This window comes from Agelaius tricolor, unplaced genomic scaffold (genome assembly GCF_023055355.1).
Source record: "Agelaius tricolor isolate 1412-34295 unplaced genomic scaffold, bAgeTri1.0.p SCAF_27, whole genome shotgun sequence".
Classification (NCBI taxonomy): domain Eukaryota; kingdom Metazoa; phylum Chordata; class Aves; order Passeriformes; family Icteridae; genus Agelaius; species Agelaius tricolor.
Window position 1 is genome coordinate 7,848,703 of NW_027269287.1, and position 23,886 is coordinate 7,872,588.

Here is a 23,886-nt window from a genome sequence, read left to right on the forward strand (position 1 = left end):
GGGGCATGGCTGAGACCTGGAGGTTACTCTATACCACCTCATGTAGTTTTCTGGGTATGGGGAAAGGGTTTTCTTCGGAGACAGTGGGGTGGAGGGAGCAGTGGGGTATTATCTCTTGTCAGGGGGTTTCCATGTGAATTGCTTGCCTCTTTCTTGTACCCTCTGTTGTTAGTATTGTTGCTGTTACTACTTGTTTTCTTCATTCAGTGAATTGTTTCCAGTAAATTACTCTTGTTTCAACCCATGATGTTTATGTTTTGTGCCTCCAATTCCCCTCTCCACAGCACCACGGGGGAGGGGAGGGAAGGGGGAAATGAGTAAGCAGTGGTTCAGTGGTTTGGAGAGTCTCAGCATGGGGCACTACATTGTGGAATACCATTCCTAAACCAAGACAAAAGCATATCAAAGGATATAAAAATGCAGACAAATGGGGAATGTAATTTAAATGGGGAACCAAGATAGTGTGAGACATTATTAGAAGAAAGAAGTTTGGATCACAGGTCTCTGCCCTAGCCAACACGCTGTGCTTACTACATTTTTGAATGCAAAAAGATGTACCAGCTTTCTTCTTACAATATTTTCTTCTTACAATACTTTCTACTTTTGCATTCATTTTATTTTCACTTTTTCTTGAAGGCAGGTTTGAGTATCAAAAAAAGCATTCAATTAGCATTGGATTGGAAACCTTTTATAAAATTTAAGCAATTTTATAGTTGTTAATTAAAGGAGAGCTGGTTAGTACATGATTTTGTATTGCAAGGCTAGCAGAGGCCTCATCATAAAAGACTCCCAAGTATTAAAAAGTAGCTCATATTAAGTAAGGTTAAATGGGATATGGCAATCCTTATGTTTTTAGCACCTTCTGTTGGAGATTGTCATCAGAGAGTTATTTTTTTGTCATATTATTCATCAATATATCTGCACAAGAGAGAGACTGATAACAATCAGAAAAGTGTATTGCATATGGGGAGCCTCATCTTTATCCTCATTTACTTGTGAAATTCACGCTGTAACTGTATACATGATAGGGGCTTGAGTGGCAGTCAAACAGTGTGTACTACTGTTCCCTTTTGCTTATTGATGTATGTTCTGCCACCAATACTTCAGAAGTGCCAGGCAAGGAACTAAGCTTACTTCTAACAGATTTTTTAAAGTCACAGTATGGTTTGATTAGCTATGTCAGAAGAGGATAAGCAGACAAAAGATAATCCTTGTGATGACAGATGTGTGACATATACCTTGTTATTGACCAACTCATTTATGGAACAGGAACCTTGCTTACCCAGAAAGGTAAAAGTGAGATTTTCCGCAAAATCCCATTGGCTTTTTTTTCGTACATCCAGCACCAGGGTCTAAACCTGACTTTGTGATTAACCAAAAGATGTACAATAATGGATTAATACCTTTCACCTGCTTCTTTTGATACAGGAGCAATGAGATACTGCCTTTCATAGCCTCCTACGCATTTTAGAAAGTCTGTTATCATATGCATTATAAGGGCATCATTTATAGTAACACCAAGCAGGTGATGATTACTGCAATATTAATGGCATCCTAGCTCTTCACCAACCAACATTAATATTGACTTGCAACTGTAGCAACAGTATGAATTTCCAATATCCAGCAAATTTGGATACCAAAGATCTGGGAGCATCTGCAGTTTAGAAGACAGATTAACATACCTAGAAGTACACTAGATATAAGACTGCTGTCCTCTGCCATGCAGATAAGCTCTCTGTCTTGGCATTGTGTCAGTAACTGCTCTTCCATCATTTGTTTCTTTCACAAACAAAATTGTTAGAGAACTTCCCATCTTTTAATACCCTGGAGGTTTTTTTTCACTCATTTCTCAGACTAGAGACTTTTGTAAAGTTTTATAAAAAATCTTTGACAGACAACAAAACACATACAGTTTGTTGGCATTCTTTTCAGTTTCAAAACTACATAATAAATTTTTCCACACGTTGATAAACTAGATTTTAAAAGTGCGCTTTCTGGATATCTAGATAATCAACAACACAATGAATATAAACATTTTCTATAAATAGTTCACCATATGGCTATCATTCTCAACAGATGGTGTCTGTGTATTCACTAGAATATACAAGAGCTATGCAAATTTTGCCCTGCAATCATTCAAAATTCTAAACAAGATTTTCTTACTTCAGTTTTATTAAGCTTAATCAAAGTCAAAACACGTAATTTTATCCCTTAGCTCTAATATGGGGAAAAAAATGCCACAACTGTATAAACAAATCAATTTGCAAAAGGCAGTACAGTTGAAGGGATTTTAATAAAGAGACACTAGATACAAGATTTTCTCAATCCTAGGACAATACTCTGCTGCTAATGATATTTTTAACCCACCCAAAAAGCAGACCGACCTGTAAACAGTCCAGTACTTCATCAACAAGAATGCAGTCTGGACTATGTTATGAAAAAATCTCTAGTCCAAGGGATCTGAGAGTTTATATGTATTTTGGTGCAAATGTTCTCATATGCATTGTAATGGCATCACTTATAGTAACACTAGTCAGGTGATGATTACTGCAGTATTAACGGCACCCTTGCTCTTCACCAACCATCATTAATAGTTGACTTGTAGCTGCAGCAACAGAGGCTACTAGAAAGCCGACAGATTTTATCCAGTTGTAGTAAAAAACAAACTTACTCAATTTTTTACGGTTTCCTGAAAGCCAATATATAAACATCTCCATTTTTTCAACTTTCAGAAGTTCAGAATCTTTATCAACACATGACCAAAAGTTGGCAAGATACTTGGCTATCCTGTTCCAACTTAAAACTATTTAAGCTCATATCACTGTATAAACATTTTCTGGAAAGTTCTTCTTGAGCTACACTGGCTTGTCTGTTGGAAATCAAATTCTAATTTTCAGTTTAGACATTTTTATAGCATTTCTTATCCACTTGAACAAATACTAGTTTTAATTTCTATAGTTTTTCAAACTTGTTACTATTTCTCACCTGACACACTTACGGTAAAAGTAACACATTCCCATTCCTCTCTTAGTTATTAAGTTGTTAAGCTTTCTGTTCTGAAGGTCCTGTCTGTTGTTGGCTTTGCCAGTCATGAGTTCTTCTCTATCTATTTCTATAGCTCCCAGCATGCTCCTGTAGCAGGATCTACATCATTCCAACTAAATCACTACTTGTCCCTGCACAGACACCAGCTCTTAGTGGAACATCCCTAAGTGTAGAGGAGGGAATCTCAGCCATTCCTCTTCAGAACTGCAAATAACTGCAATACTGGATAATGGCTTCACATGTTACAAAAATGTCTCTTTTTTTCCTCCTCTTTATAGTGACAGGAATATCTTAACATTATTGTAGGGTATTCAGTGCACCTGAAAGTCCTGCACAACTGCAGACAGCAAGTCACATCTCAAAGCCCTACAAAATAATAATATCTTCTAACCATGTACAAATTGCCAAGATATTCCTCTGAAAATTAATGGTCATAAATTTAACTTTTATATAAAGGAGAGTACATACACAAGAAGAATAATGCACGGTAGTGTGCTCTGGAATTGTGCCTCAGTGTTGACAACACATGAGCTTTTTACCTACTGCTAAGTACTTGCTGATTTTCAACACACTGATTTGACCAGACAATAACAACTGTAACTTTATGAGCAGGACACTAAATATAAGTGAAGATATGGGTAATTAAACAACAATTGCTCTTCTTGCTTTAATACATGTATTAGAGGTAAGGAACTCCCACTTGTTATTGGGGTAGCTAAAAGGATGAACAAGTGACAAGTGAGTCCAAGACTTGAAAAGGCATATGTGTGTAGGATATTTTTTAAACCTGTATAAATCAAGTTCATAGGTTAGTTGAATGTTAATGGTCTTATTGCTAAAAGATACTGTTTCAAGTATAATTGAGAAATACATTTTAACTTTTATTCTTCCAGTTCAAACTATATACATAATATATATACATACGTATTATTTATTATTGAGTAAATTAAAATCAGATAGGTTGAAGTTTGTTAAATTCAATGGCCTTAGAGCTTGCTAAATTGTAGCATTGTGTCGTTTATATGGGTTTTATTGTAAAGTTGGTTATTTTTTATACGTTAAGATTTGGTTTGACCCTTGGTTCCCCCCATGTTCTCCCTCATAATGGTTTGTTCCTCCCACCAGTGACCTGTCCATCATTGTAACCAACCCCTTTCATTTTGAGAAATTTCCATGTCAATCATCCCTTACTTAAGATATGATTTGTCCTCTGAGCCTTTTCTCTCCCCTGGGCCATTCTTATTGGTTCAGTTGTGTCCCTCGCTCCTCCCCTGGGCTTTGTTCCCTCGTGTCTCCTCCCATCACACCCTTCCCCTTTATCAGTGCCTCCCCAACATTTTTTCCCTGACACCATTACTGGCTGTGCCTGGGTCGATGAGGCGCTGTGGCATCCGCACGTGTGTCCACTCCTTCCTTCCTTCGCCTCAGTGCTTCGCAGTCCCGCTCTTGCCTGCGTCACCACACTGCAGATGTAGCCACTACTCAGGGGTTCTCACAGAGCACCTGGGAGTGGCGGGATTCATGGTCTCCACCGGTCACTCTGGGAGCGGCTAGCCAGCACCCGTCAGCTCCAGTAGCCGCGGACGAGACTGCACTAAATTGATGTTTTGTCAAATGCTTTTTATTGATTCAATGATGCTTTTAACTTTTTCTAAAGTTCCCTGATTTTCTCAAGTTTGCCAGTTAAGTTTTTACTGTTTTGACTCTTGAGGAGTATCTTGTTGTATTCCTCCCTTGCATCTAACTCAGGGTGCTTACGTAAATCCCTGTAAGCCCCTTTCAGGGAATCAGTGAGAGGATTCTGGAGCCGTACAACCACCACATCTTTAATTTGAAAAATTTCCTGGACGCTTTTACTTTGAGGATCACAGGAATGCATGGATTAGATTCCCATCATTGTGTGAAGCCAGCAATGAGTAGTAGACAACAATTCATTTCCTTTTTAACCAGTCCTAAAAGTATTTTACTTTCCCCTAACCACCAACCAATTAATTTGCCCAACACTTGCTGGCTCTGGGACAATGCTCTCATAACACCCTCTCACCTAACTCAGTCATTAACTAGGTTAGGGGAGCACTTCCCTTGTAAATGAGTCCCCTAAGCATTTTCACTTTTTTTTTTTTCCTCAAAAGAAAGACTGTGCTTTTTAAACTTCATATGCAACTGACAGTATTTTTTCTTGAAATATGAAAATAAGTAAATAAATACCATTCTAACATCACTGTGAACTGGTGAAAATATTTTTGCCTGCAGAGACATAACTATTCAGGGAAAGCTTTAGCATGTGTCAAAGGAAGGAGTAATTTAAATATTGTGGTGCTCCACTTTATAAACTGATTGTTCTGAAACAGCTCAAGTACTGCCTGTGGTTTTGTTTAACTCATCTCAGGAGGGAAAGAGTAGAAACAGAATAGGTCCACCATAAATGGGAGGTCAAAATAATCACACACTCATTCAGCTTGAACATTAAGTCTTGAGCACAAGTAATGCAGATTTATGCAGTTCTAGGAAGGATCAGGATGAATCACCTAAAGATAGGGCTCACTTGAGTCTTCCTGCAAAGCTTGTTTGTGTAGCCACAAGAACAGCTAGAATTGTCCTAGTCAGCTGGAAAGTATGAGCAGACCCCCTTAAGCTATGATAAAAATAAAGTCAGATAAAGACAAGGTGTGCTGTCGATGCCAGCTGCTATGGCAGATTCTGGATCAGCTATTCTACTTTTTATGATCACAGTGGATCTAAATGATGTGCTGGTTTGCAGAGTGGTTGAAATAATAGATCCATGCTCTAATCATTCATTACTTGCATAATGTCACTTCTAGATGAGAATTTCCTTACCATGTAGAAGGGCAATGAATTAAGACATTTTCAAATTAGGAAAGATTACAACAATTAGGAAATTAATTAAATTTTAAAAAATAGATGATATGACAAGGATGTGAAATACAGAGAAGGAGGGAGGAGGCATACACATGATTTCTTTCTAATATCTATAAAGAGATCAGAAGAAAAATAAAATGTGTTTTAAGGGAACAGTGAATATGAAATGTCCACACAAAATACTTCCTGTGCAAATCACAGCAGCCCTTTGCTCCCTTTGGCTCATGTTGATGACAATAACATGAAGTGAAGTTCAAGAACCAGTTTTAGCCTAAGAGCCTCTTTTAGAAGGACAATCTATTTCATTTTTAATGAAGGACATGAGATAGCAATCAACAGGAGAACCATCAAAATAAAAATAAAAAATAGTACTGTATTTTCTCTGACATTTAACACAAAAAGTCTGTGAGGTTTCACATTCTGTCTGGTAACAGGTAACAAAGGACATCAAGAAGAGAACGGAATAACAAATTTTTGCTGGCATGATTTTTTGTGCAATTAAACTTTTGGGAAAGAACAATTTGGGTAGGGAAAGAAGTAATCTTATCTGAATTAAGATGGAAGACTCAAAACAGACTAAAACTATTTGAAATGACGGAAGAATTAAATGTTTAAGACTAACTGCTAGTGATAAATTGAGAAAATGAGACAAAAACCCCAAAACCTTTATGACATGCAAATTCACACACTTTTGAAATCATCACTCTAGTTTCTTGCTAGAGGAACAGTCAGTTCAAAAGTTGACTGATGGGATCTTATTAGGTATCATCAGGAGGATTAAGAATTAAGAAGTGAATGTCTTAGTTCAGTGTGCAACATGTAAGTTTTCACAAGTGACAAATATTAACAAAAACAAATAACAAACAAACAAACCAGTGAAAGTGAAAAAGCAATAAAATATGAGTAAAAGTTTTATTAATTGAAAACTATTAAGGAAACACTTTCTATTTCTAGCTACACTTGTTGTGCCCCCAACTGAATTTAAGATCCTTTGCAACTTGAGTAAACATAGCCTAAATTCTGTGCTGAAATTTTCCTGAGCAGTATAGGTTTGCAAAAGTTACTAATTTTTTCCAAAGCCTCGTTTAAGTGCAATATCAACATATATTCATATACTTCTGTCTCAGACACAAAGAACAAATTATACACCTCAAAACAGGAATTGAAAGACATCTGAGTATGGATCAAATACTACAGAAAACATGTTGCTACTTTTTAAAACTATGTATTTTAAAAGAAATGCAGAATTTGCTTTACAAATTTCACCACTAAAATCTTTGTGAATTCACTATGACAAAGTCAAAAATACAAAAGGAAAATGTGATGATTTGCCAAAATCCCGTTACCTGTGTGACAGCAGCACCTTGAAGGCCATCTGATTCAGTCCCAAGTGACCTGGCAGCAAGCTTGACCAATCCCAGTTCCATTCAGTAATGGCTGACTGTTGATACATGGCAAGAAGCTAGTTAGTTATTCATCAGCATTAATATGATCAGTACATTAAAGCTCCAGCTATGATATACTAACAAAAGAGGGGCATCTAGAATGAGGACTTAGAAAGATGTTATCAATCATGTCCACAGAAGAAAGTTTTTATTCCAATAAAATGACAATTAATTAATTAGGGACATAGCCACAGTTTATAAAAAAACAAATCAGTTTTTTTAACCATTATTATTCCAACTGTTGATGGCATTCTGATCAACTACTTTGTCTGTGAGCTTTATTCTTTGTCCAAAAAGCAAAATAGTTGGTAACTTTCTATGTAACAGCAATTTGTATTTTCTGCTGTCAGCAAAAAGTTATGTCATGAAAAATTTGGCATAGCTGGAATTGAAGAAGTAACCTGTATCATAATTAGAGTGATTTAATGCTGTATTATAAACAGCATTAAATCTAGAAAATAGGAACAAGTATAACTCCATAGTGCTTATTTAATAAACAAAAGCAATCTACATCATCAGTGGGCAGACAAGAGACCATACACAACATTCTTATTTTTAAAAAACAGTAAATTCTGTTTCATAATGTTCCTTATCATTGTCATCAATGGCCAAGTAGTGACTATAATCTTCTTGGGAGGAAGTAAGTACAAAGTTATTGCCGTAACACTGAAACATCACCGAGAAGTAAAAAAAAAATGTTTAAGCAAGTCAAAACAATGAAAATAAACCTAAATAAATAGTAAAGTATAACTTGGAGTGTATCTTTTTCTTCTTACAGACAGCACTTGGTTCCTCTGGGAGAGCAGAATCACTGCAATCCTCCCATTCCTCCCATCTATATTTCATCACTTTCCTTCCCCTTACCTAATTTACTCCCTATCCCCCACCTTTGCCATGCATGTTAAAGTAAAGTAGAAAAACAAAGGTGAAACACAGAGTACGAAGGGGAAATAAGGGTAACAAGAAAAAACAAAATACTGAGAAAACAGAAAGCAAATGAACAAGAAAAGGTTCCTTGTCAGTGCTCTGGCATCTTTACAGGCACTGGAAATAATTTTCATTGGAAACGAGACACTCAGCTATACTGATCACTGTTTTATAAATGGACAGTCCCACACCACTAAATAAATGTACAATTTAATGGTAAAGGGAACTGAACTATTTAATAATATCATTAAACTTGGAAATAGAATCAGAGGAGAGAATTATAGAATGATTGAGGTTTGAAGGGATCTGAAAGATCACTATGTTCCAACCTCTTGCTATGTGCAAGGCACATCTTTCACTAGAGCAGATTTCTCAGAGCTCTGCCCAGCCTAGCCTGGAATGTTTTAAACAGATGGGGAAACCACAGCTTCTCTAGGCAACCTGTTACACTGCCTCACAACTCTCACAGGAAATAATTTCTTTCAAATATCTAATCTAAAGCTACTCTCTGTTTGAATCCATTCCACTTTGTCCCCTTTACATGCTCATGTACATTGTCCTTCTCCATCTTTCTTGTAAGCTTCTTTCAAGTACTGCAAGGCTGCAATTAGGTCACACTGAAGCCATCTCTTTTCCAGGCCAAACAATTGCAATTCTTCATAGGAGAAGTGCTCCATCCCTCTAGTGACATTTTGCTGTTCCTCCTCTGGACTGGCTCCAGCAGCTCCATGTCCTTCCTGTGCTGGGGACCCCAGAGCTGAATGCAGCACTGCAGGTGGGCTCTCACCAGAATGGAGTAGAGGAGCAGAATCAACTCCCTTTACCTGCTGGTCATGCTCCTTTTGATGCAGCCCATCAAACAGCTGGCTTCCTGGGCTGAATATGAGGAAGAACTTCTTTACTGCCTGGCTGACTGAGCACTGGAACATACTCCCCAGAGAGAATGTTGAGTCTTCCTCACTGGAGATACTCAAGAACCATCTGGACACAATTCTCTGCCCCTGTGCTCTAGGATAACCCTGCTTGAGCTGGGAGGTTGGACCACATGACCCACGGTGGTCCCTTCCAATCTCACCCATTCTGTGGATCTCTGATTCTTGATTGGAAGGCCCCTTTCAACTCAAGGTATTCTATGATTCTATTGATTCAAAGATTCTATAAAGCATGCTTCTCTGGAGTGAGGAGCCTTGAGCAGCCTTGTGGAATTGGTATTTGTCTCCTTTTTCAGGATATTAACACTTTTATTGCAACATGACAATGATTAAGCATTCATTAAACAAGTAAGAAAAACAATTATATTTTACAGCAATATAACTGATGAAATAGACCAAAATAGTCAAAACTGGAGAGATTACACTGTATATAAGCAGGGCTGCACTGAAAAAGGATGCATTTCCACACAAGTTTGTAAAGTGAATTTTGTGTCACTGCAATACCACATCTTTTCAAATATTTTAATTGAATGCTGGAATCAAAAACGCTGATGACATATTAAGAATATATGAGAAACAATGGCATAAGATTTTTTAAGTATAAAAGTGTATCAGAAACTATCTAGCATTTTGTGTAATGAATTGGTCATGGAGTGCTCCAGCAGAGATTTAGGCAACTAGATCTCTTTTCTTTAACTGTTCCATTATAATGAAACTAAATTCTAATAAGAAAATTGTAATCCTTTACATATTATGAGTATGACTTAAAGAAAACCAGACATTTATGCCTTTTTTTTGTGTGTGTGTGTGTGTGTGTGTGTTTTAACTCACTTAGTCTCACTGTTCTGTAAAATCTCTGTATTTCTAAAGCATTCTTTACTTGACTGTTCAACGTATCTGTGAAAGCCCCTTGAGGAAGATTATAAATATGAACTTATAGTTCTGATATGAATTTTCAAAGGATTCAGACTAACCCTATGTACTATTGCACAGATGTAATAAAAGTTATTGCTATTACGGGCTTTCCCTCAGTATATTGAACACAGAAAGTGTAAGTAAATGCAAATTGCTCTTGCATGCAATAATTCTGATCAAGGAAGAGGCCAGTAATGGCTTTTTGAACATCATGATATTGTAGAGGGTACCCTCATTACACTCCCAAGAAATAATATACCTTTCTGCTTCATTAAATGTGAACACACATAAATAAGTCCATTGTCATACATTCAGTCTTTATCATTATCATGATCATAATAATACCAACAAGTAGAAATATACTATAACCAAGGTTTCAGATTTTCACAAACCTGATTGAATACTTTTGCATAAGATTGTCTGTACACCTGGAAAGGATTGAAGACAGGCTGCTCTTCTCTGCCCTTCAGCGTCAAAGGCAGATATTGACTCGAGGTAACACCATCTTCAGAAGAATTCTCACAAGACAGCTGCTCTTTCAAATATTCCTTTTGGAAGAAAAAGCAACCACAGAATAGTACAGGCCACCTAGCTTTCTATGTGAAATTTGCCTACATTTTAAGTAGAAGTTTGGAAGATAAAAGTTCCTTTTAATACAATGGGGAATTAAAAATCTTTTAAAAAATAGAAACCTTTTTAACAATATCACCATTTTACAATGAACAAGAAATAACCTCGGAAAACATGCATCCTTTTGAATTAAACTTTTTGGAAAACAGTCAACAATTACTATAAATCAATTCTTCTATTAACATGTTGTAACCATGTTATTTAAACATAGAAAATAAATATTCTCCCACTCTTGAAAGCTATTTTTAGCTGCTTACACATTCAAGGACTAGAAGCAGTATGATTTGCATTGCAATTTTAGAAACTATACTGTAACAGATGCATTATTATTTTGGATACCATCTTTTCTGTTTTCACTTCTTCAACTACTATGTGAATAAATCATCATTGCAGGCCAATAAAGTGTTTTGATTAAACAGAACCATTTCGTGAAGAACCAGATAATGAAACATTTACACATCCATTTGCTGGATTAACTACTGTGATTAAACAGTTTATTGTTATTAAAATGAAGTCCATTACATGGAGAAGTACTCAAGGTAAGTCATTAAGATGGGTGGATGCAAATGCTCCTCTTATTTGCAGTAATGCTGAGGTGGAATAACAGGCAAACTACCTGCCAAGGCATCCTGTGCCTCTCAGTAGGTGTTTCTAAAAGAAGAATTTCATCATCTGTTTAAACTTACCCAATTATGGCCTGACCTGAAAGGCACAAATTCAGTTTCAGGCCACACAGACTGTAGCTGTTTCTCCCTTGTGTTGGCACTAGCATATGTTGTGAAATCAGCCAGGAAAAAAAAAGGCTTCATCCAGATAAACAAGCCACATGATTTCTAGTACTAGTACAAAAGTGGAAGAGCACAAGGGCAAGAGAAGGACTGTCTCTCTGCTGGTTGCAATCAAATGTCATGTCTGACCAAGAGAATCACAAAATTGTCCTAGATGTGGGAAAAATCCCCAACCAAGCAAAAGAAGAAAAACAAACTGAGCTTTTTTCTGCTTAAAACAATATCACAGAGCAACTGGGAAAACATACCCTCTTTTAGCTATTTTTACTCAGCTTTTCAAAAATACCTGGATTTTTATTTCCCCATTCATTTATTCAGTCACTACTTTAAGCCATAACAAATATTTCAGAGCCACGGTGAATGAGGTTATTTAAAAGCTATTTCTGTACATCTACCAAATTTTCATAAATGTACTGCCTTCCATGAACACATTTTTACAAAATCTGTAGACTAAAGCAACCCAGCCCTCTGGATGTAACAGAGCCAGCAGAAGCAGATTGTGTTGCTTTTTCAGAACCAATACTGGAAATAGCTGTCCATGTGTTGCCAGATGAAGAAGCTCAGCTGGTGGGAAGACACAATGCTTATTTTGCAAAACCAGTAGTCTACAGAATGGCACTGTACGTATTCTGTAGGATCATGTTAAACATTAACCAAGTAATGAACCAGCCTGGGTATGCCATCTCAGCTCCCTTTTAGGAAAGCAACACCGGTTCACTGAACGGGTAACTTTGGGGTCTGGGACCACCAGAGACCACAAGAGGGACCCCCGGGACAGACGAACACACACGCAAAGTGGGGAGGTCATGTTATGGGTCTCAAGGAAATTATTATAATATGTGTGGTTCATTCTAGGAAAATCAATGAATATGTATGTAAAATACAGTATATAAAGCAGGAGCTTTTCTGTGCTTGACATGCACAATTCTGGTGGAGATATCCCTGCGGCATCTGGCACTGTAATAAAGAATGCCTGCTTCTTAATGTTACAGTGGTGTTAGAAGGGAGATTTTGACCAATTTTGCTAACACCTGCTTGCCAGGGTTCGAAAAATTAAAGTGGTATACAACTGACCTCAATAAAGGTATTTTTCTGTCTTTAATAAAATACTGTGGATTTGCTTTTGATGAAGAGACTTATTCAACAATGGTAAATACATTACCATTAAGATGCCCTTTAGTACAGTAAATATCATAGTCGCTGAAAGGGTCATGTTTCAAAAATGTGAAAATATGAGATCATATCTGTAAACATGTGAACTATATCCTCAGTACACTGACTGGGCATCAGATCAAGTATACAGAATATTATTGAGCCTTACAGCTCAGAAGAGTTATCTCTTTGGTTGTCATAACTAAAAAAATATTTTAATTTTTTTTTTTTTTTTTTGCAAACACATGAAGGGCTGAACACTGTTTTGAGTATACAGTAACTGTTAAAAATTTTTATAAAATCATATCTCTATTTTAAAATCCAGCTTCCAAGAACCCATATACCTTTTCACCTGCTTTTCTAAGGAATATTACTAAGAACACCAATTTTCTGTCCCATGATTTTGTTTTTACACATGATTACCAAGCAGTGCAGCATAAAGATCTCTAAACTTATTTTAAGAACACAATCCCGGGACATTGCAAGGAGTCCTTAAACAAAAGAGTGGACCTTTGAATACACAATCAAATCTATTTCTTGGGCAGGCACATAAAACATAATTTAGGTTTTGAAAAATAATATTGAAAAGTTCATAATCATAATACCATGCTAAGCATTAAAATGTTTTGTAATGGTTTCAAAGGCATTTGAAAGTAATACAGGTAAATCCTTCTGTAACTCAAGCTGGTCAGGATCTCTCTTCTTCTTCTTCTCTTTTAAAACAATACAGTTTTTTCCACTGAGAAATGTTCTATTTTTAAAAAGGGTCTTACTAGCTGCAGAAATTCAAGGAGAGACACCTGGGATGTGGAAAGTCAGGCTGAAGTCCCTTTTCCCCCTAATTCTCTTAGCTTCATACTTCCTATTGGAGCTGCTCCACTTTGTATAACTAACTGAATACTCACAGGAGTCAGATGTTAGATCGGGGTCTCCAAAACCCAGGATGTGCATTTTATTCCTTCAGCTATCATTCTATTTTTTGACCCTAAAAGTTACAGAATGCATTTTTACCACTATTTCTACAAGGCAAAACAACTCCAACAAGGGAAAAAGGAGTTCCATGCTGATAGCTAATGGTATGGAGGTTTGGGGAATTAGTTCAGATGTGGGAGATGCAGATTCAATTCCCTGTATAAACCAGGAAGTATAAAGATTTGAGCCTGCATATGCTGTCCCCTAGGTAACTGTCCTAACTTCTGGAGTATATGCTATTTTCGATGGTCTTTTCCACATCTCTTTATACCTAATAGTAATCCTGAATGTGCTCCAGGTGAGGAAGTTTTGTTTATTACAGTAATAATTTTCACTTCACTTCCTAAACCAGTTAATTGTTCAGGAAATTGAAACTTGAAAAGATTCTATACTGTACTAATGTAAGGTTGCCATCTCTGCATATATGCTTACATTGCTTCTGATGCTTCCAAAGGCAGATTCATAAAGGTTATTTTTAAGCCTCTACTTAGGAACTAAACAGTTGGATCCTATTTTCAGAAGCACAGTGTGTGTACTAAGGTGCTCTCCATGGCCTCCCTACAGACATAGCTCTCTAAGTCAGGGTTTTCTGCAACCAGGTTTTTCAGAAGAAAAATCCTGGCCTCTACCTATATTTGCATTCTTTTGTATTTTATTATAAACACTTCTGTACACTTTCAAGGGTCTTAAGCACCTGCTTATGCATTCAAGGAATTTAGTAATTAAAACTAAAACCAGAACTTTCTAAATTAAGTTGTGTAACCATACAATTTAAACAAACCTATGTTTATTTCAGTGAATAAAACCAAAATGCTTTTGGTAACTTGGGGCAATTTAGAACAGCCTTAGAAATAATGCAATTACTCTTTTACATTGCCAAAATTCCATATGCAGCAAATAAATCTGAATTTGTATCTTGTAATTTTAAAAGCACTTTGGCTGAACTGAATTGTCTAAATTGAGTAAGATTTCATTTACTTCCTCAGTATAGCCATAAGGGTTGCTTGTTTGTTTAAACCAAGATAGTTAATTAACCAAGTGTAATTTTACCTTTGTAACAGTCAATTCTTCAACAGTCTTCGTTGATTTTTCAATTTTTTTCTAAACTGTGCTCAGACTCCTAAAATGAATCTGTGGTCTACAACATGAAACTGAAGGAAGTTTATGAGCCATACTACTGTCTAAGTACCTAAATAAAATCTACAGTGTTTTCTACAACGTAGTCTTTTCTGTAGAAATGCACAAAAGCCTAAACTGAATGGATTCTATTACAACACAATATAGGATTCTATATTGATTTTAAGAACTATTATCACCTCCTTGACTAACCCTTAGCTGCCAGCAGATGTTGCCCCAGGCCAGTACACACCTAATTGGTCTGTGGAAAGGCCGTTTCCCTACCTCATTGAGCCGGATGATGTGATAAATCTGCCTCAGGTACTCACTACCACCTGGTTTGTGGCAGATATCCAGGACCATCATGTTTATATTATGCTCAGACAATCCAAGTGCAATACCTCCTTCCTCTAATGTTGTACCTTCAACTGTGACTGAGGCACTAGAAGATAGAAAAGATACAGTCCTAAGTTAAATTTATAAAGAGCAAAATATTAATATCAATTCAGCTAGAACTACATATTCAAAAAAACCTGGAAGTACTTAGACATATGTTGCCCTACATATATCTCTCACATAATATGCGTTAAATAACAGTATTATACTAATTTTAATCACCTTAATTGGAAAGATGAACAGATAAAACACTCCTTAAGGATAAAGAAGTAGCAAATATTTTCGTTTCCCCTAGAGAAGTATCTTTGGTACTAAAAATGGCATTTACATTTGATCTCTTGTGCATTTTTCTTTGCCTGTCACAGCATATATTAAAGCCTAATTAACATGTCAGAAAGGTAGCCATTACTTTAAGTATAGGTTAGAAGTTTTAAATTGAAGTAATTTTCTTTCCACTGCTATGTTGTTAACCATTTAAAAGGTCCCTATTTGCCACTTGTTGCATTTTTTGCCCTATACCTTTCCTTGGGGCTTTTTTTGTATTTGTGTGAAACTTCTACCATGAAAATCTGAAAGTGACATTTCCAAATGCCTCCAAAAATGTGCATTCAAATCTCTGATCATTGTCGGACTCTGCATGCAACCACAAGTTACTATCTTAGTACTGCTACTGATGAAGTCTAGGAAAGAAGTAGTACTGAAATTTTCCTCAAATACTAGAGCTGCAGCACAGGTATTTAACATGTATGTGTCAAGAATTCAAAAGATTAACAAATATTGTCTTTTCTACAGACACGGTTGGATAATTTAAAATAAACCAAGGAAGCATTATCAATCAAATAAAAAATCAGTGTTGTAATTGTTAAGAAGTAAAACAAAAAACAAAACATCAAAAAAATCCCAAAAATCTGAAAACAAAACCACTGTGGTTGCAGTTTACTGTTTAAAGTGTGCCATGGTTACAAAATCAGTCCTTCTGAAAGTTGCTGTTTGACCTACAGGCTCTCTGAAATGCTGCACAGCTGCTGGACATTAAAGCCAATACATATTGCTTCCACATGCAGTTTCAGAATGTCCTACAGGGCAAATAGTTTCAAAATATAAACTATAATTTTGTTCTTTGCTGAATGCAAGTAAGTGATACTACATTATTATGGTGTACTTTACAAAAAAGCTTCAAAGAAATTGATCTTTAAATTAAAGCACATTTAAGGCTGATATTTGATGCCACATAAAGATACAATCTGAATGTCGTGTCAAAATTCTTAGCAACTAACATTGAAAAAGCTAAGGACCTCTGACAAAGGAATGTATCAGTGCCAGCACCCAAATTGTATTCTTTACTGCCCGTTACTGCACAGGTGAAGCAGATGATTGGATTCAGGCAGCACTATGATTAATGACTTCCTTTCTGGATTTGGGACTGCCTATCAATCATGTCATTAGCAAGAATGTGCCCTGAGAGACGCAGACCTCAGCCAAGGAATAACTGCATTCATCTTAATCTGTATATGCACCCAGCCAGCAAGGTCAGGGTCACCATGATGAAAAACAATAATCTTCAATTCGACAAATTACTTTGCAAAGACAGACATTTCTTTTCTTCCCAAGATGTGTGTTTTTTAGAATCTAACGTGACTGTTTACAGCTCTGGTGCTACCATAAAGTGAAGGTTACTTTAATGAATAGTAATACTTTCAGGCAGTACACAAGACAGGTAAAGAACCTTTGCCATTTTCTGAACCTTTCAATGAGGGCTATAATTTTTGAAATATTCTTTAAAATTAAGTTAATATATATTATTTAGACTTTGTGTGTAAATAGCAATTCTGATAATAATAACATAACATGAAATCAAGCAAGAATTTTACTTACAAAAGCCCACTACACTTCAAAAATGTTTTTATGGCTGTGTAGATGAGTCCCAAATAAATTTTTGAAATTTATTGGGTTTTTTCTTTCCTATGTATCTATTAGAAGTCTATAAACATTTATAAATATGTGTGTATATATGCACATGCATCCAGCTAAATCAGAAAATAATTTGATTATTGAATGGTTACACAGCACAAATATAGTACATAGTATATAATTACAATATAGTAATTTCATTCATGAAAATCATAAATCCCCTCTTGAAAGACTGTTTTTAGTTTAGTAATTATGTGGTCACTACTTACTTTAATTGATTATTTGAATTTCAGCTCTAATATATTAGTTTTGTAATTTGCATTTACAATAACATTTATCTCTAGATATCTCAGGTATTTATAAACTGGATCTTTTTTTCCCACAGATATTGACTCATAATATTTGAATGAAAAGTGGAAAAACAACATTCATATTAGATTTTTCTTGCAGAAATGCAACTCAAGTCAGGGGAGTCAACTTCATAACTGCATCAAATAACTGCTCACTTGGAGAGCAGGTGATGTATTCTTCATTCTAAGCTTAAAATTACCAGGCCTAGTCACAAGCTAGTTCTCTCGTTGCTGTAAACAAACTGTAGACATGCAGAAACATTTTCCCATGTTTTACTTTCCACAATCTGGTACCTAACATGTAACACAGCATTTTTGTTGTATTTTACAAAAGAAAATACAGTAGCATATTAATTTAAAATTCTCATTTTCTGAAGATGTGTAAATTAACTCAAGTTTTAGTTTTTAGAGTCTATCCACAATATTGTCTTTCTATATTTGTTTTTAAGAAGTACCTATTCTCTCAGTGACATTACAAACTGTATTATGGACCACTGTGTTAAGTATCAATTTACAAATTATCATTATGCTCTTTTATTCTAAAACTCAATCAGTCACTGGCATCCGGCTTCAATCCTTTAATCATTGGATTAGATCTTGTAAATTAGAATTAAATGGAAATGCAAAGATAACAAAGGTCAGTGTCAATGAGTGTTTGTGTGACACTATTACTGCTTACCACATTTATTACTGCTACCCACATTAACTGACTACTCAAAGAAACAGGACACTGTCCCTTAAAAACCTGTTCAGTGGTATCACTGATGAAAACCTGCATGAAAACCTGTTCAGTGGTATCACTGATTCCAGCCTACAATCACTGTATCCTTTGTTTATAGGGACAAATCCTGACATGACAACAACAACTGCAACCTTCAAGAATATTCACGGAATAAACCAGCAATCTTACTTTCGGTGGTTACAATTTAATTCAGTAAGTCATGTTATTCCAATCAATCTAATATGGCAAAGTTGATGAATGGTATTTTTACAGAATGATACATGAAAGCAACATTAAAACAGACTGGACTACAAACACACTGACATGTACACAACTCCTTGAAAAATCACTGTAAAGGTCTTAGTGTCAAATCTGAAGGAAAAATTGGTATTTTCTCAGAAAGGCACAACAGGATATTATTCTTGTCCTTTTATGATATACCCTATTTGCCTCAGGGTTTTATATGTTTTAGAATAAAGTATGCTTACTTTTTATTCACAGATGAACACTGAAAACTTCTCACAGTTCCTCTTAATTTAATCACCACAGTAAAATTAAATTATAAATGTATTTAGTACGGGTTCACATTTTGAAAGATAATGGACTTGTCCATATTTTTGATAACATGAAATCTTGTAGTACTATGAACACACCGTTCTGATGAAACTACCCTATTTTAGTGTTTCAGCTATGAACTTAAATTACAAACCCATGGTATATCAATATTTAGGACTAATCTGTTTCATATAAGATCACTGCTCATCTCTTTTCCTTAAAATTAAGCAGTAGCCATAAACATGCCAATAATCCAGTAAAATAAAGAGCAAATAATAGCATTTGAAAAATACTATGTCCTTACCAGTCTATGCTCAATTTTCTTGCCTTCAGCAACTGGTTCTCAATCCAGTTTGGTCTTTGCTGCTCAATGCTTTGTATAATCTTCTGGGTCACTTGCTTAGGACCACTTTTCTGTTTTCCCATAATACTTTCTAAGCACACACGAACTAAACTGAGTTTTTCTTTGCTCCATCTGTCAAGTGTTGCACCTGTTAAAAATTCTGCAGTATTTCCATCCTCAAATATCCGACATATAATTACAATCAAGTTCCAGACAAGCAGACCAGCTTTCTTCAATTCAGCAAAGTTTCTTGACATTTTTCTCTCAGCCAGAAAAAAGAAGTATTTAACTGGGGGAGGCAAACATGCAATCACTGTAGGTAACTTGCTGATTACAATAGATACTGCTTGAGCTGCAAGCCTTGTGAAGCCTTAAAAATAGAAAGAAAAGATTATATGATTAACATTAACAGTATAGTTCTAACTGCTTCTGAATGTTGTATGATAATTTCTGACTTCCTTTTGTACTGAAAATGGGTAAAAAGCTTAAGTACTCAACACTGTAGTTTCACTTGTATTATGCTATCTGCACATAAATCCCACAAAACTCAAACAACTACATTAATTAAAAGCAGAAAATTTAAAATTTAGACTGTGACTCTCAACAATTAGTCCAGCTGTGCACAGTTGTTACAGATTCACGAGAAAGACAGTACTCAGGTATTCTGAATGGTAAAAAGTTGTCTTCAAGATTATAGTATTTTTCAACTTCACAACTGAAGCATTGTGCTAAGTGTATCAGAATATTACATACATTTATAACCTCTAGTTTTTTATAAATTCTTTTCTATGTCCAAAATTACAAAAGTTCAGTTCATCATCTTTCATACAAACATCAACACTAGATAGCACTGCATTTTAAAGACCCCAGATAATAAAAGTAGCTATAAAAGTAACTACAGAGAAATTGTGCTGCTCAAAACCCAAGACATATATAAAATGAAAAACATAGCAAAAGGTGTCAAGATAAAAAAAAGCACCAATCTCCAACAATTCAAGAAAACCCTGTGTCATTGCACCTGCATTCCAAATGTTTTTCTTTTATTAAAAAAAGAAACCATATCTGTTCTAGATACCACACATACAAATTTAAATTGTCTTGAAGACAATTACCTAGACTGTTACCTCTCAGTTTGCATATCAGTTCACACATAGCAATTAGCCTAAAATAGCCATACAAAAATTCTAGATTAAAATGAGAGTGCAGTGAAGACGTATGAAAAAAAAGAATGGATTGATTCCCTGGCTTGGCCACAATCTACATACTCAAAACACTGTGCCACAATATACTACAGTTTTGAAAAAAATCAGGTAATATTTTGGTGGCAAAAATTTATCACAAAATGTTTCTAAAAGTTAGCCTTCTGAATGACGACCTGAAATGACAGATGCTTTAGGCACTGTGGGCTATGAAAATATATACCAGAAATCAGCTTTACATCTAATCACCTTCAAAATACCTCCTGTTCTGTATGATTTCTTTCTTCCTTTACTGTTTCAACAACCAAGCAGCAGCATATTCCACAAAAGTTTCAGTGCTTGTTTTATTCAAGCATAAATTGCTGTGTGGTAAAGTTGGGGCGAATGACAGTCCCAAATGAAAAGATGATAAAAGGAAAGCTGCTTACAGCCATTGAGGCCAAAGTATAGGCATTATTCTTCACTTTGTTTTGAATCCCATCTGACTACTGCCAGATGCTGGAAACATCTCCAGCATATTATTACCAATACTACAATACTGATTATTTTCAAAATCTTGTTTGTATATGTATGGCTGCAAGCCTCAAAAAAGAATAACCAAATTTTAATGGAAAGTACTGAAAACACCCCAACCACCACAGGATGTTTAGGAATAGTTTATTCATTGTAAAGCTATAACACTCACAAAATTTAATTGCCTACTTTTGGAGTAAATGACTTAAAAGTTTTTATGAGAAGCTTATAGGATGCATTGTACACATATATAAATATTATGTATAAATTTCACCTACATTTGCCAGATTCTTTTCTCTTCATTTCCCGAGGAGTGTAATTCCATTCCTTTGGAACAGTTTTCAGTAAACCTTCAGGAACTATTTGCTTGTGCTGGTACGTTCCATAGTTTTCTGTTGCCTCCCATGAATGCATCAAAGAAATTATTTGTTTCACTATACCCTTCACTGAATTAATCAAAGTCAACTTCAAGCATCTGACAACTTCTGGCTCCGACTCACCACAACTGGAAACTTCAGAAGGAAGAACTATTAACTATTCAGTAAGTGTAAATCTGTTTCAGAAAGTGTTTTCAGAATTCTTATGGAAAAAAAAATTAACATTATGTCATAATAAATTAGATCTATTTGTCTGTTACAAATTAAGAAAGAGTATAATGCAAAACATAGGGCATCTTGGTACCATCTTAATACAGTACTGACAAAAAAATCCATTTATTTCCTTAATTCTCATTTCTCTACTGATATATTTTAAAAATTCTATTTAAGCTGATTGATGTCTTCCTTTTTATATGGAAAACATTAAAGTATTTGTTAGGCATCAATGAGGCAAACAGATATACCTTTTTTCCTACTTTCTTGTCTTGAAAGTATTAATGATGTTGCATTTATTACATACCCAAACTGCTATACAACCGACAGTAAAGGAAAAGAAAGGTATTTTGGAAGCAAAAATACATACAAATAATAGTTATCAATAGAAACACAGCATGTCATCAGACTGCATGTTCAAAACACACCATCCTAAATACAGTTATTGACACTACAACAAGTATCAATCTTCTCCACATTCTTAATACCACAGGAAACTGCAGTTTCTCCATTGTCATGGAGCTGCAATTGTCAGATAGAGTGTTGCAGAGCATTTCAGACAGATGTTTTGACATGTTAGATCTTTACATCCTTTGCTCATACTTCTGCTTCCCTCTACTTTTTGCTGATCTAATCATGGTCTTTCTGGAAGCTTCCAAGCACTATTTCTCTGTTTTTCTTCCTCTTACATGTTAAACTTCTACTTTTTGCAATCCCATTTTTCTCTGAGAAGTATCTGAGCACTTTTATCGTTGTTTTCTATTTTGTGATGCTCATAATTCTATTTCCCCTCATGCATTCTCCCATTTTCATGCTCTTCTTTTGAGCCCTCCTGCTTTTAATCCATAATTTGCAATATCACCCTTCTAAACCTCACCTCTCTTTTCTGGTTGAAAACTGTTTTCCTAAGGGATAGAATTAGTTGGTCTAATTGTGAGGCCAGCTCTCCCCCTCAACAGAAAATTAAGAGGCTGAATGCCTGTTGACAATAGAAACTAAATGCTCATCAGATTATTTCTCCCTCAGTAGGAGAAGAAGTCCTTCCTTCTCGTTTTCCACTCTTCTTCCTTGCATCCTCTCTTTTAAATTGTGGCAAAGGTCTGGAGCTGTTGAATGCATAGAGATGAAGAACCTCTACTGGTAGAGACCTACAAAAACATTCTGCAGCCAGTCTGCTGGTAAGACAAACACTTAAGGTCATCAGACTCCTGGTCAACAACACTGCTCTGGAACCTCTGCATTCTTCAAAATTTTAACCACTCCTACCATGGTCTGACTGCACAAACCCATAAATAATACTATAATTTTGAAGTAAGCTAACATACTTTCACCTGATTGATTATGCTAAAAATAATACTCACTGCATGTCTCAAAATGAACAACAGTTAACATCAGATTTGAAATGCTTATTAAGAAATTAATAAATGAATAAAAACCTGTCATATTGTATAAGCAGTTCCACAGCAGCTCTTTTTCCATGTAGGACTCAAAAGCAATGCCAAGAGATTTGGGTGATAAAGTGCAGTAAGACAATACTGTGAAGATTGTTTCAATCAGAGTAGGCTCTTTGTTATTTTCCTGTTCCAAGAGAGAACTTTGTTCACCACAATTTAATGCTTGATTACCTTCAAAATAAACAAAAACATAGTTCCAATAATTTCCAAGTAATTTAAGGTCTCAGTAATCGATAGTATTATTCAAAACAAACTGCAAAGTGTATCTGAATAATATTTCAAACAATAACACTTACAGATACTAAAATCTGATCTTTCTCTGCCTAATAACAGTTGACTGTCTTCCTGGATTATGCGTAGCCAATAAAGAAAGAGACTTAGGCATGTTTTCAAACTATGAAATGTGCCTATTTAATTCATAATTAAATTGGAATTGATTGTAATTGGAAATTTATTATTTACTGAAGATTAATCATTAGATTCTAAACTGCAGAATCACAGTCAAAAATCTATTACTGCTTAACTCTTCCTTATATAATAGTCATATGAAACAATAAAATCCCATTTAGATATAAAAAACTAAGAAAAGTAGCAGCTCCATATTCCCTACAATGTGCTTTGTTTTTCAGTGTAAGATGAAATTCAGAATAAAACAGTTCCACAAAACAAAATCTCAGCCCTGATAAAATACAGATTTTAAAGACAAGTAGTGAATATCATAAAGTGATATTAATTTAACCAAATTCTACAGGGAGTTTTGCTAAGATTTCAAGTACTATGTAAACTTACAAATATTTACAAATACTTCTGACAATCATTATAACACAATCTTCCTCATATAACACATAAGAATATGTTCAAAACTCCAGGAATCAATGCAATTCAATGACTTTGATTTGTGCTAACGTTGAAGACCTGAGCTTCCCACCTGCTTGTGAAATATGCTTCCAACTGTGAGAACCAGAGCCATAACCTGTTAAATACTCTTAATTTAAATTTCTAGTTTGCAAAAACAGTGGTTTCTGTAAAAAGTATTTAGATAAAATTATACT

The 23,886-nt window shown here is 35.3% G+C and overlaps 1 protein-coding gene across 1 annotated transcript in view; it reads right to left on the bottom strand.

The window, feature by feature from the left end:
- Positions 1-23,886, bottom strand: part of KIAA0825 (KIAA0825 ortholog) — a 233,101-nt gene that overhangs the window by 102,770 nt on the left and 106,445 nt on the right. Inside the window, exons 14-19 of the mRNA XM_071448657.1 lie at positions 22,817-23,005; positions 21,069-21,302; positions 19,040-19,448; positions 15,088-15,244; positions 10,537-10,692; positions 7,272-7,366 (exon numbers count right to left, since the gene is read on the bottom strand). Of these exons, the coding sequence (XP_071304758.1) occupies positions 7,272-7,366; positions 10,537-10,692; positions 15,088-15,244; positions 19,040-19,448; positions 21,069-21,302; positions 22,817-23,005 (1,240 nt within the window). The remainder of the gene's footprint in view (positions 1-7,271; positions 7,367-10,536; positions 10,693-15,087; positions 15,245-19,039; positions 19,449-21,068; positions 21,303-22,816; positions 23,006-23,886) is intronic.